General features: G+C 48.4%; 1 protein-coding gene across 3 annotated transcripts in view; it reads left to right on the top strand.

Moving 5' to 3' along the window:
* LOC119184566 (monocarboxylate transporter 12) overlaps window positions 1–15,017 on the top strand; it is a 249,508-nt gene that overhangs the window by 170,217 nt on the left and 64,274 nt on the right. For 2 of the 3 annotated variants that reach the window (XM_075888706.1, XM_037433971.2), the window contains one exon: window positions 807–972. The exons of the other annotated variant lie outside the window; for it this stretch is intronic. In XM_075888706.1, coding sequence (XP_075744821.1) covers window positions 807–943 — 137 coding nt within the window. In that variant the 3' untranslated portion in view covers window positions 944–972. Of the gene's footprint in view, window positions 1–806; window positions 973–15,017 lie in introns of those variants that run through there. 3 annotated transcript variants of the gene reach the window in all.

Raw genomic sequence — 15,017 nt, forward strand, 5'->3', positions numbered from 1 at the left:
CAAAAAATGACACTTGTACCAATATAAAAAATGAACTAGGATGGGAATTACTCTCACCTCGTCGAGAGAAACTGCGGTTAAAGCTGTTTTTGTTCGTTCCATCAGCGAATGGAATCGCTTTTCAAATTGACAAGTGTTCTGTATCAATGAAGATGTGTTTTTCTCGACATGTGACCCAACTGCTGCTGCACCTTCGGGTTGAGCGGAGTAATCATTGAAAAAAGAATAAAAGGAAGTAATTAGCCCCGCCTCGCACCCGTCGCCTCTCTGCTACGGAAAGCCGTCAAGCAAGCGAAGGAGGGATGTAAACGAAAAAAAAAAACATCCCGCGATGGGCTGGCGGGCGCATGACGAGTTTGGCGGCGCCGACTTACGACTTCCACATGGGGAGTGCACAGATCGTACGAACGCCCGTACAGCAGACGATTGTCCAAGTACACCACCGATTCAGAATTCATGTGCGCCAGGGTGGCCAGGCGCAAGCTGCGAGCCGAAGAAACACCCGCTTTCGGCGGGAGTTTCTCGAACAGCTTCGTCTGCGACGTCGGAAACCGCCTGTGACCGCAAATGCCATCTGTGCGTAGTGCTTTTTTTTTTCAATCACTTCCCCATTTAGTTACAGCCCACGGTCGATCACTTGATTTCCTTCCCCTCTCACGTCACACGACCTGCTTTAACGAGTCCCGGACCAGCACAAGGTCCGCGAAGACACTACGCTGTATAAGTGTGCTAGAGTCGTGAGCCTCGAGAGCGACAGCTATGGCGCCTGCCATTTTGCAGCTGTTGATGTGCTCTTCTTTTGCCAGGATGCTTCAGAGACAAGCACGGCACGTACGATGGTGTTCTCCACGTCGTGGGAGCCTCCTCTTTCGCTTTCGTCATTGTCTGGTCAGCGCGGATCTACCTGCAGCGGGCCAGGTCGAACCGCCAGAGGACACAATAAACTGCCTTTGCGAAGTATCCCACAAACGATACGAATCTTGGTTACTCACTTATTCTCCTAAAATACATCAATTGTGCGCATCCGACAGAAACGTTTCATGTACTGAGCCATCACGGTTGTGAGCTCAAGCACAGTTGCAACAAAAAAAATCATAGCATATTCACCGAGTAAGTTATGAATGATTGGGGCAAAGCATCCACCAGTCCGTCCGTGCTACCGACCGTGTGTCCATAGATCCGTCCGTCTGTCTGTCTGTCCATACGTCTAGCGAACGCTCCAAGTACCGCCTTCTCGCATCTTTTCATCATATATTCATATACAAATAACTAAACGAGAATAATTGATTGATGTGTAAGGTTTAACGTCTCGAAACCACCATATGATTATGAGATACGCCCTAGTGGAAGGCTCCGAAAATTTCGACCACCTGGGGTTCTTTAACGAGCACCCAAATCTGAGCACACGGGCCTACAACATTTTCGCCTCCATCGTAAATGCAGCCATCGCAGCCGGCATTCGATCCCGCAACCTGCGGGTCTGCCGCCTAATACCTTAGTCACTAGACTGCCGCGGCGGGGCTGACTAAACTAGAGGTGACAACAACAACAACAACTACTACTACTACTACTACTACTACTACTACTACTACTACTACTACTACTACTACTACTACTACTACTACTACTACTACTACTACTACTACTACTACATTCCACAGGGACGCACGACCCATGGCTTAAGGAGTTTCGCCCTTAAAAAGCGCGAGTGATTCGTGGCTGCATTCGCAAAATTGCGGTGCGTGGTTCTTCTCCCGAGCACGCCGATACCCAGAGTACCAAACACACTCCATTTTCCAAAGCAGGGGTGGCTGGCCGCAAGTACGTTGCAGTCTTGCTGTTGGCTCATTCGGAAGCCCACATCGCGAACGCTTGTGCATTCCTTATCGGTCGACGCATACAATTTATTTTTCATTCTTTTATAGAAGCCAAACTCCTTAGGAATCCTGATATCCATTGACGCCGCCCTCATCGTAGCCTCCCGTCGTGCACATGTGTTACATATGCCACACATTGAGCTTTCATAGCACGCATATAGGTTTGAAATAGACCGTACTGTGTCCGTGCATCTGTCTGTCCACCGTCCGTACATTCGTATACATTCCTTCGTTCATTCGTGTGTCCGTCCATCCAATCTTTATTCTAGTCGGAGACTTCAACGTAGACAATATGGACTTTAAGACCTAGCTTCATTCCATCGTCAGCATTGACATCAATAATCTGCAGTAACTTTTGCTTCGCAAACAGTTTTCAGCAATCATATCTTTAGCGTAGTGGCCCCGAAAAAATCAGTTTCCCCCGGCCGTTCCTGCTTACGAAAAAGGACCATGCTAGGCAGAGGACACTCTTGTGATAGGCGTGCTAAAGAACAACTGCACTTATAACCACGAGTTTGCCGCTCCGGCCACCAGTCACTAACGCTAATCATTTTCCGTCGTGACTTTACCGCAAATAGTACCATAATGAACAAAAGTTTGGAAGCAAATTAAACTATTACAGGGTAAATCACACACCCAGAAACATAAACGAAGAGCACAGACACAACAAAGTACTTTTGATGCTCCTCACATGAACGGAAGAGTTAGCAATAGTTATCTTTACACCACACACACACACACACACACATTATATATATATTGACGCATGCCACCATTGGTGAACGAGCCGCTGTTGTTCATACTCGTTTTGGGCTGAGAAAAATAACAGAACATTTCCGTTGCGCTGGTTCAGGTACACCCCTGGCTGTGGGTCTTGTTTTGCTCGTGACATTAATGGTGGAGACGCTGGGTACGTATACTTCGGCTGTGTCAGCACTCTTGGAGACAGCTACATCTCCCAGAGCAAGAAGCAGCCACCGCCTGCATGGGTGACTCCCTGAAATGAATTTGGTCCCTTGGCGTTGACACCTAGAAAGATGGCAACTCCGATGACAAGCCAGGCGGTCCAAACCAGCGATGCCCATGGTTCTCTTCTCGCGAATGTTTTCCATGCACCACAGACACCAAATTCGTTCCATGGAGACATCTTCGAGGATGTTGATGACTGGCCGCCATGGCTTCAGGTGGCGCTGACTGACACTCCCAAGCTTAAAATTTACATATAAACCCAATAAAGTGGCTGGAGGGACAGCCGCCATGGTAGCTCATCGGTAGAGTATAGAACCGGTAGAGCCGCCTCACGTGGCGGTACACCACGTGAGGCGGCTTCGCGAAGATAGAAGTTAGTCATTTGCTTTGCCTGAATATGTTGAAATGGCGGGACAGTATGTTGTTGATTCGTGGCGCTGATGAGGAGTAAGTTAGAACAAGGTTTGTTTGGGAAGTCGTTTTAGATACTCTGTTTGGTCCCTTAATTATATCATTCCTGTTCACGTTCCGAGCACGTAGTGTGGCATCGTCAATAATGTCTTCCGGATAATTTTGTTTCAGTAAGGAATGCTTTCGGTCTTCCGCGTGTCTGTCAAATTCCCGCATATCGGTGCATATTCTTCGGTACCGGTAGGACTGAGAATATGGAATACCCGTTTTGCAATGCTTTGGGTGGCTGCTGTGGAAATGTAGGTACATTTGACGGTCTGTATGCTTTTTGTAAAGGTTTGTTGACAAGCGGTCATTTTCGACAGTGACAGTGACGTCCAAAAAGTTAATGCTAGTTTTGGAAATTTTGTGCGTGAATTTTATTGACGGGTGGCACTTGTTAAATTCTTCTATGAAGCGGAAAAGACTTCCCTCATCATGGTTCCATATCATAAAAAAATATTGTCTAAGTATCTTCTGTAGTAGAAAGGTTTCAGGGTGCGTCCCTCAATGAATGGGATTTCAAGTGAAGCCATAAAGGTGCTCGCGAAGTTGGGGGCCATTTTCGTGCCCATTGCAGTGCCACTAACCTGAAGGAAATGCTTGCCATTGAACTCAAAATGGTTATAATTTAGTACAAGTTCAAGAAGTGTAAACAGTACCTCGCCACTTACACTAGTTGATGAGTCAGATTTTACATATTCAGAAACCATAGCCGCTATTCCGTCATGGTGGGGTATGTTGGTGTACAGTGAGCAGACGCCCATGGTCACCAGAAAACTGCCGCCTGGGATGTCGAGACTTGAAGTTTCGCAGATGAAGTGGTTTGTGTCCTTTAGGTAATAGGGAAAATTTGGGGGGATGTTTTTTATTAAGGAATTGATGAATTCTGATATATTTTCTGTTGATGTGCTGTTGCTGGATACTATCGGGCGTCCCGGATTACCTGCCTTGTGTATTTTGGGGAGCAAATAGCATCGACCGGGAACAGAATGCGCCGGTAACATTGCTTTTAACATTTTGCCGGTAATTTTCTCGTCCCGGCGGAGATTGTTTAGGGTTACCTTTATCTCCCTTTCAAATTCGGGAGTCGGGTCAGTTGGAATTTCTTTGTAGAATTTTGTGTCTGATAGCTGTCGTTCCCTTTTCTTTAAGTAGTCCGACGTGTTTAGAATTACTATGCAGCCCCCTTTATCAGCCGGTTTGATAGTAATTCCAGTGTTTTTTCGTAGTTCATCGAGTGCCCTTCGTTCTGACTTTGATATGTTGTTTCAAAATGGCCGATTTTTTTCATACGCTCTGATGATATCTTTTTGAACTGTTGATATATACATATCGAGGTGTTTGTCCCTCTGCTCACCCGGACACCATGATTTGTCACCACCAATCCCTCTATTCTCGTACGTACAGTCCTTGCGATCATGAAAGTATTCAGGGAGGCGGAGATTACGTGCAAAGTTATCAAGGTCTTGGTACAGTTCGAATTCATTGAATCTACCGGATGATGGACAAAAGGTTAAGCCTCTCGACAAAAGTTGAAGCTGAGCGGGTGTGGGTGTTGTGTTTGACAGATTGAGGACATTTTTCTCATAAGTTTTCGGCTGCTCTTGGCTATCGCGTGGCACGGGAGTGTGAGCGTCATATTCGAGAGTAAGGATGTTTTGATTAGGATTGCACTGTAGTTTCGAGTTCCCATTTTTCTCCTCAAAGTTAGGTTGTGGTACGGGTGGTCCCTGGCGTTCTTGTACGGCCTCATTCCTATTTTCCTGTTGCAGAGCAGTGGAGCTACTGTGTCCCGCTTGAATTTTCATTCTTTTACTACTGAAATTTCGCCTCTCTTCTTTAGTTCATATCTTTGCAGTTCTCTTGCCTCATGCTCTCCGAGATTAGATACCAATTTCTGCGTGGCCTCCGTGACACTGTATTCGGCGGCCTTACGCTCACTATGGTCCGCAATGACCCGAGTCAGTTGCAAGGACGCTTCTAGTAATATTTTTTCCCACTTCCCCCTTTCTGCTTCACTTAGTGTAGACATTGAGGGGTTGCAGGCTAAACGGAGGCCCTTAGGTACAATTTCGTGAGATAGATATTTGGTTAGTTGTTCCGCGTGTTTTTCGTATTGCACCCGCTCTTCAATGATTTTCCTAATCGATCGAAATGAGCGGGACCATGCGTGTTTAAGACTGCCCGTATGTTTTGTTTCCCCGTGTCATTTGGAAGCCGCCGCCTTGCTCTTCGCCGCATTCGTCCGCCTGGTGTTGTAAGGCCTCGCTGGTGGGAGTGGCGACGTCGTCACTGCTGGTACCCTGGATGGCTCTTCGTGTCCCTCGGCTCCCTGTTGTTGAGCGGGTTTGGAACTGGAGTTTGCCGTGCAAGTCGTTGCCGCCGATCTCTGACTCACTGGTGGGACTCGCTGGCTCGCTGGCCTCGCTGGTGGTAGTGGCGACATCGTCACTGCTGGTGGCCTGGATGACTCTGTGTGTCGCTCGGCTCCTTGTTGTTGAGAGGGCTTGGCACTGGAGTTGTCCGTGCAAGCGATTGCCGCCGATCTCCATGCCGCCGACGTCCATCGCAGCTGCAGCCTCTTGTGCTGTGCCAGCAGCGCGACTCCCTCGAAGCTTGCATGTAAGCCGTCAGCAGCCAGGAAGTGGCACAGCGGGAGTGTTGAGAAACCATGTTCGACGTAATAGACGCCTGCTCTCAACAACCCGTAGTGGCAGAGACGGCGGGCCTCTCTGCTGAATCGCTGTACCTCCACATTAAACCGATTCATTGATCGCCAGTTCGAGTCCCGCCGTTGGCGATTGGGTGCGCGAGGTAGTGGCAGACTGAGATGCAGTGTCTTGATGTTCGGGCGCATCTGCCTCATTCGCTTCAATTCCTCCCTCAACGAATCCAGTGATCTTGAAGAGCTCGTCTTCAGGATGTCCGTGGTGCCCACATGCAGAAACAGCGTGTCCACCCGGTAAGGTAGGTACTCAAGTAGCGCCGGAATGTCCGAAAACATGCCGCCACCATAGGAGATGAAGCACGGCGTCGATGAGTCGTTCGGGCTGAAGTGCGTGTGGACCTACCACATGATTGAGTCCCCGATGACGGCACACTTCGTAGGGTAATTTGGATATCTCCGCGACAAACGCTCCGTTGATGGTGTACTGGCACCCATGGTTCAGGTCAGTGGGAGTAATAATTCAATGGGCAAGTTAGTCTTCTTGAAGGTATGGGATATGGCACAACGGGAGCGCTGTCAAAAAGGATAAATATATTTATTTCCCAACAGTTTAGGGAGGGGTCCTCCCTTCATCAGGGGATGAGTTATACTGACATGAATTTCCAAACTTCGTTGCTGCCGCGTCCCTCTCGCCTTGAAACATGTTTGCGAGAGTGAGAGGGAACTAAAAAAAGGAAAAAAAGGTGGGGAGAAAAAAAAGAAAAAGAAAGAAAAGAAAGTAAAAAAGAGGAAGAACCACTGTCAACACTGAGAACGAAACCAACTGTCCGTGTATGTCCACATACGTTTCTTATCACGTGCTGTTCAGTTCTCGACGTGTGTCGCGCCACCCAAGATTGTCGCCGCGCTGCCGGGAGGGTCCGTGACGGCGTGCGTAAAGAAAGGGTTTCCCCGTAATGGGTCGGTCGGTGTGCGGCGTGCGTAAAGGAAGGGTTTCCCGTTAATGGGTCGGTCGGCTCTTTTTACCTTTAATCTTCGTCCGTTTCCCTTCAATGGTCATCAAGTGGTAGGCGAACGAAAACACTTTGTATGTGCATGTTGAAAAAAATAAAGAAAGAAAAGAAAAAAGGAAGAAAAAAACGAAAAACAAAAACAAGAAAGGACAGTGCACACGTACGAGTCAGTCAGAAAAAAGCATGGTCTCCAGCTATCAATCTTTGTCACCAATTTCCTCCTGGCTTACTTCTCGGAGGCAGTTGAGTTTTCTGGGGTCCTCGTTGATGCCGGCTACTAATGTTCGAAATTTGAAAATAAAATATGCCTCACGCTGTTCGCGCTCGCGTCTGTTTGAGAAACCGGACTGCAAACAGAACTGCTGATATATACATATCGAGGTGTTTGTCCCTGTGCACTTGTTTTGTTTTTCGTTTTTTTTCTTCCTTTTTTCTTTTCTTCCTTCATTACTTTTTTTCTCACATGCACATACAAAGTGTTTTCGTTCGCCTACCACTTGATGAGCATTGAAGGGAAACGGACGAGGATTAAACGTAAAAAGAGCCGACCGACCCACTAACGGGAAACCCTTCCTTCACGCACGCCGCACGCCGACCGACCCATTACGGGGAAACCCTTTCTTTACGCTCGCCGTCACGGACCTTTCCGGCACCACGGCGACAATCTTGGGTGGCCCGACACACGTCAAGAACTGAACAGCACGTGATAAGAAACGTATGTGGACGTACACGGACAGTTGGTTTCGTTCTCAGTGTTGACAGTGGTTCTTCCTCTTTTTTACTTTCTTTTTCTTTTTTTTTCTCCCCCCCCCTTTTTTACATTTTTTTTAGTTCCCTCTCATTCTCGCAAACATGTTTCAAGGCGAGAGGGACGCGGCAGCAACGAAGTTTGGAAATTCATGTCAGTGTAACTCATCCCCTGATGAAGGGAGGACCCCTCCCAAAACTGTTGGGAAATAAATATATCTATCCTCGTTGACAACACTCCCGTTGTGCCATATCCCATACCTTCACGAAGACTAACTGGCCCATTGAATTATTACTCCCACGGACCTGAACCATGGCTGCCAGTACATCATCAACGCAGCGTTTGTCGCGGAGATATCCAAATTACCCTACAAAGTGTGCCGTCATCGGGGACTCAATCATGCGGTACGTCCACACGCACTTCAGCCCGAACGACTCATCGACGCCGTGCTTCATCTCCTATGGTGGCGGTATGTTTTCGGACATTCCGGCGCTACTTGAGTACCTACCTTACCGGGTGGACACGCTGTTTCTGCATGTGGGCACCACGGACATCCTTGATATGTGGGGTTTTAACGTCTCAAAACCACCATATGATTATGAGAGACGCCGTAGTGGAGGGCTCCGGAACTTTCGACCACCTGGGGTCTTTAACGTGCACCCAAATCTGAGCACACGGGCCTACAACATTTCCGCCTCCATCGGAAATGCAGCCGCCGCAGCCGGGATTTGAGCCCGCGCCTTGCAGGTCAGCAGCCGAGTACCTTAGCCACTATACCACCGCGGCGGGGCACTACGGACATCCTGAAGACGAGCTCTTCAAGATCACTGGATTCGTTGAGGGAGGCATTGAAGCGAATGAGGCAGATGCGCCCGAACATCAAGACACTGCATCTTAGTCTGCCACTACCTCGCGCACCCAATGGCCGACGGCGGGACTCGAACTGGCGATCAATGAATCGGTTTAATATGGAGGTACAGCGATTCAGCAGAGAGGCCCGCCATCTCTGCCACTACAGGTTGTTGGGAGCAGGCGTCTATTACGTCGAACATGGTTTCTCAACACTCCCGCTGCGCCGCTTCCTGGCTGCTGACGGCTTACATGCAAGCTTCGAGGGAGTCGCGCTGCTGGCAGAGCACACGAGGGTGCAGCTGCGATGGACGTCGACGGCATGGAGATCGGCATCAATCGCTTGCACGGACAACTCCAGTGCCAAGCCCCCTCAACAACAAGGAGCCGAGCGACACACAGAGCCATCCAGGGTATCAGCAGTGACGATGTCGCCACTACCACCAGCGAGGCCTGCGAGCCAGCGAGTCCCACCAGTGAGTCAGAGATCGGCGGCAACGACTTGCACGGCAAACTCCAGTTCCAAACCCGCTCAATAACAGGGAGCCGAGGGACACGAAGAGCCATCCAGGGTCCCAGCAGTGACGACGTCGCCACTCCCACCAGCGAGGCCTTACAACACGAGGCGGACGAATGCGGCGAAGACCAAGGCAGCGGCTTCCAAATGACACGGGGAAACAAAAGGTACTGGCAGTCTTAAACACGCATGGTCCCACTCATTTCTATCGATTAGGAAAATCATTGAAAAGCGGGTGCAATACGAAAAACACGCGGAACAACTAACCAAGTATCCATCTCACGAAATTGCACCTAAGGGCCTCCGCCTAGCCTGCAACCCCTCAATGTCTACACTATGTGAAGCAGAAAGGGGGAAGTGGGAAAAAATATTACTAGAAGCGTCCTTGCAACTGACTCGGGTCATTGCGGACCATAGTGAGCGTAAGGCCGCCGAATACAGTGTCACGGAGGCCACGCAGAAATTGGTATCTAATCTCGGAGTGCATGAAGCAAGAGAACTGGAAAGATATGAACTAAAGAAGACAGGCGAAATTTCAGTAGTAAAAGATAGAAAATTCAAGCGGGACTGCAGTAGCTCCACTGCTCTGCAACAGGAAAATAAAAATGAGGCCGTACAAGAACGCCAGAGACCACCCGTACCACAATTTAACTTTGAGGAGAAAAATGGGAACTCGAAACTACAGTGCAATCCTAATCAAAACATCCTTACTCTCGAATATGACGCTCACACTCTCGTGCCACGTGATAGCCAAGAGCAGCCGAAAACGTATGAGAAAAATGTCCTCAATCTGTCAAACACAACACTCACACCCGCTCAGATTCAACTTTTGTCGAGAGGCTTAACCTTTTGTCCATCATCCGGTAGATTCGATGAATTTGAACTGTACCAAGACCTCAATAACTTTGCACGTAATCTCCGCCTCCGTGAATACTTTCATGATCGCAAGGACTGTACGGACGAGAATAGAGAAATTGGTGGTGACAAATCATGGTGTCCGGGTGAGCAGAGGGACAAACACCTCGATTTGTATATACATAATCAGCAGTTCAAAAAGATATCACCAGAGCGTATGAAAAAAATCGGCCATTTCGAAACAACATATCAAAGTCAGAACGAAGGGCACTCGATGAACTACGAAAAAACACTGGAATTACTATCAAACCGGCTGATAAAGGGGGCTGCATAGTAATTCTAAACACGTCGGACTACTTAAAGAAAGGGGAACGACAGCTATCAGACACAAAATTCTACAAAGAACTTCCAACTGAGCCGACTCCCGAATTTGAAAGGGAGATAAAAGTAACCCTAAACAATCTCCGCCGGGACGAGAAAATTACCGGCAAAATGTTAAAAGCAATGTTACCGGCCCATTCTGTTCCCGGTCGATTCTATTTGCTCCCCAAAATACACAAGGCAGGTAATCCGGGACGTCCGATAGTATCCAGTAACAGCACATCAACAGAAAATATATCAGAATTCATCAATTCCTTAATAAAAAACATCCCCCCAAATTTTCCCTATTACCTAAAGGACACAAACCACTTCATCTGCGAAACTTCAAGTCTCGACATCCCAGGCGGCAGTTTTCTGGTGACCATGGACGTCTGCTCACTGTACACCAACATACGCCACCATGACGGAATAGCGGCAATGGTTTCTGAATATGTAAAATCTGACTCATCAACTAGTGTAAGTGGCGAGGCACTGTTTACACTTCTTGAACTTGTACTAAATTATAACCATTTTGAGTTCAATGGCAAGCATTTCCTTCAGGTTAGTGGCACTGCAATGGGCACGAAAATGGCCCCCAACTTCGCGAGCACCTTTATGGCTTCACTTGAAATCCCATTCATTGAGGGGCGCACCCTGAAACCTTTCTACTACAGAAGATACTTACACGATATTTTTATGATATGGAACCATGATGAGGGAAGTCTTTTCCGCTTCATAGAGGATTTTAACAAGTGCCACCCGTCAATAAAATTCACTCACAAAATTTCCAAAACTAGCATTCACTTTTTGGACGTCACTGTCACGGTCGAAAATGACCGCTTGTCAACGAACCTTTACAAAAAGCCTACAGACCGTCAAATGTACCTACATTTCCACAGCAGCCACCCAAAGCATTGCAAAACGGGTATTCCATATTCTCAGGCCTACCGGTACCGAAGAATATGCACCGATATGAGGGAATTCGACAGACACGCGGAAGACCGAAAGCAATCCTTATTGAAACAAAATTATCCGGAAGACATTATTGACGATGCCATACTACGTGCTCACAACGTGAACTGGAATGATATTATTAAGGGACGAAACAGAGTATCTAAAACGACTTCCCAAACGAACCTTGTACTAACTTACTCCTTATCAGCGCCACGAATCAACAACATACACTCCCGCCTTTCAACATAATCAGGCAAAGCAAACGGCTAACTTCTATCTTCGCGAAGCCACCTCACGTGGTGTACCGCCGGGATAAAAATCTGAAGGACATTCTTGTCAGAGCGAAAACAACCACCCCCCAAATTTCAATCAGGGTGCCATCCCTGCTGAAAAGCTTGATGCAAGGTATGCCCACAGATGGTCACAACACGTGAATCCAAAGCGAACTTCTCGCATTTCAAAGTCTGCATAACTGAAAGCCTTAATTGTGACTCCAGTAACGTAATATACATGCTACATTGCAACATCTGCGGACAAGAATATATCGGCCAAACAGACACGCCATTTCGGCTGCGGTTGAATAATCACCGGTACCACGCCACTTCACTGCCGAAGCTACCTTTATATAGACATCTGCGCCTGCCAAACCACAGTTTTGAAAATATCAGCGTAACTCTTTTGCAGTCCGGTCTCTCAAACAGACGCGAGCGCGAACAGCGTGAGGCATATTTTATTTTCAAATTTCGAACATTTGTTTCGAACAATTTCGAACACTGTTGGGAAATAAATATATTTATCCTTGTTGACAACGCTCCCGTTGTGCCATATCCCATACCTATATATATATATATATATATATATTGTAAGGACGAGAAATAAGACACAACGCCTTTGCTGCAGGCCGGCTGTTCTTATTCTACTTCGTCTTCCTCCTCTTCCTTCCTAGCATGCGAGTCTGTGCCAGAGAGAGTTCCAGTTTCGGTTTTCGTCATTACACTCGGCCATGACTGCTAGCATTGTCGTTGGGCCAAACGACAATGTTCTGGTAGGTAAGGCTAGCTGCAGCAGTTGACAGTGCTTCAGGTGGGCGAGGTTGGCTACATCGTCGTGGTCGGTCTCGACCACGCTGGAAGTTTGTCGAAATTGGCTCCGGCGGCCGACACTGGCTATGTCGTCTGGGTCGTTCACCGTGTCGTGATGGAGACTGGGTCCTGTGCGCGCGCGGAGCTGGCGGTAAAGTTTTTGGTGGGTGGGCTTGACTTTGTCGCCGTGGTCGAACTCGTCCATGATGCAACGTTTCCTGACAACTCGTAGAATGCAGTTCAGGTGGACGGCCCTGACTGTTCCGGCAAGGTCGCAGAGTAACCTGGAAACGCTGGTGTTTGTCCCACCGTCGCTGGTGGACTGAACTGCAGCGGGATGCCCTGCGAGGCAGCCATGATGACGTTTGGGCCATTTCTTGAAATGAGATGGGACGCAGCTCATGGTTGGGCATAAATACCACAGCAGAACTCCCAGACGTAGTCGAGCCGGTGGCTTCTGGCGAACTGTCATGTGCAAACATCGTATGCTGGGAGGAAACAGCAGGAGGGCTGGTCCTCGGCAAGTTCTCGATGGCAGTGGCCTCAGCGTAGCTAGGTATCTGGGCTTTCTCGAAGGAAACGTTCCTTGGTAGCCGAGTGTCTGCGTGGCTGAGCATGATCGTGGTCTGGTAGGGTTCAGTTGTGTCTAATACAATAGGATTGAGTGCCTCGATGTCCTCAGACGACGAGCGCGAGGGCCGTATCTCCGGACGAAGGTCTGGTGGGGGTATTTTCAGGTCGAATACCGATGCAGAGTCCGGGACCTGTAGTGTAGGATTCCAGCCACTTCGGTCAGGGTCAGCAGCAGGGAACTCCTGGCAGCATTCCGTTGACGAGCTGCAACGAACGATTGCAGCCTCGAGGCGGGGCGCTGCCTGGGCTCCATCCTCGGCCTCGGGGAAGATCGAGCTGGACTTGCTGGAGTCACAGGAAATCCGTCCGAAAGCGGCAATCAGGGCTGCACTCCATTCTGCCCAGGACTGCTGCCTGACGCCTTCGTACCTGTGCCATGCTGCGGCAGCATCCCGCAGGCGATCTATGGCCATGTCCCACTTCTGCTCTTCAGTCGTTCCGAGAGCGTTGACGGTTGCCACCCATTCCTCGGCGTCGTCCTGGAAGCCGCGAAATTCCGGTAGCGCGAAGGAAATCGGCGATGGCGGGACGGCGGGCAGAACTCCGAAATGTGCCCCCGCCAAGCAGTTCACTTGCTCCGATACCTCCGCGAGAGAACGCCGGAGATTGCGACGGTTCTCGGGCGAGCTTACCTCGAAGTTTTGTGCGGCGGCCGCAGCCAACATGGCATTGAGTGCGCACAATGTTGGCAAGATGGCAGGACATAGCTTGGAACTCGACGCTATGAGGGCGTTGGTCGTGACACGGAGTTGCGCGATGGTATGCTGCAGCTCCGCTGCGCTGTCGTGTGATCCGCACGAAGAGCCAAGGCCCGCCTCTGCGGAGGATACAGTGACTGCGGTATTCGAGGTGGTACAATTCTTGACCAAGGACGCGTGGACGGCGTCCCTTGGAAATCCAGCTGTGGTCGGATTCGTGGACATGGGTTCCAGGGCGCTGGAAGCGTCAACGACGTTCCCAGGCAAGCGGAACCCGTGTGATGAGTTGTGACCTGGTACTGTGGCGTAGATGAAGCGGTCTTGCGCCGCCGGGTAGGCCTCGACGCCGTACACGGTGGGTGCTTGAAGCGCCGACAGGTTGCCAGGTATGGAGGAGGCATGTACGCCATCCCTAGGTGAGAGAGGCCCGTGCGCATGGTTGCCGCGACGTGTCGCGTCCCAGGACAAGTTTCCCGGAACCACAACGGAGGCCTGGACGCCATCCGTCGGTGCTGGGATCGATGCTGGCCGCGACGGACGCCTTGCGGGTCCCATCAGCGAAGAAGCGTGACGGCGAGGAGGCCTTGATGCCGTCCCCGAACGGTGGTGTCAGTAAACAGCTGCCGAGGAGGGCTTGACGCCGTCCTCAAGCGACGCTTACCGCGGCTGCACGTCGGCGGGCGTTCTGGATGACGAAACCGAGACGTAAGCCGTTTTCTTCGTCGACTGCGCCATTGTAAGGACGAGAAATAAGACACAACGCCTTTGCTGCAGGCCGGCTGTTCTTATTCTACTTCGTCTTCCTCCTCTTCCTTCCTAGCATGCGAGTCTGTGCCAGAGAGAGTTCCAGTTTCGGTTTTCGTCATTACAATATATATATATATATATATATATATATATATATATATATATATATATATATATATATATATATATATATATATATATAAAGCTTATATGCAGAAGAATAACTTCGGTTGCCGCAAGGTTATAAATATGAAAGTAGATGCGCTTTCACATAACAACTGTTTATTGTGCCGAGGTGCCGACGTTTAGACGAGAACCCCGTCTTTTTCAAGGCATATATATATATATATATATATATATATATATATATATATATATATATATATATATATATATATATATATATATATATATATATATATATATATATATATATATATATATATATATATATATATATATATATATATATATATATATATATATATATATATATATATATATATATATATATATATATATATATATATATATATATATATATATATATATATATGAGGATGAAGCGCATAATAGATGCCTACACTGAATATA

Source organism: Rhipicephalus microplus, chromosome 3 (genome assembly GCF_043290135.1).
Source record: "Rhipicephalus microplus isolate Deutch F79 chromosome 3, USDA_Rmic, whole genome shotgun sequence".
In the NCBI taxonomy this organism is placed as follows: domain Eukaryota; kingdom Metazoa; phylum Arthropoda; class Arachnida; order Ixodida; family Ixodidae; genus Rhipicephalus; species Rhipicephalus microplus.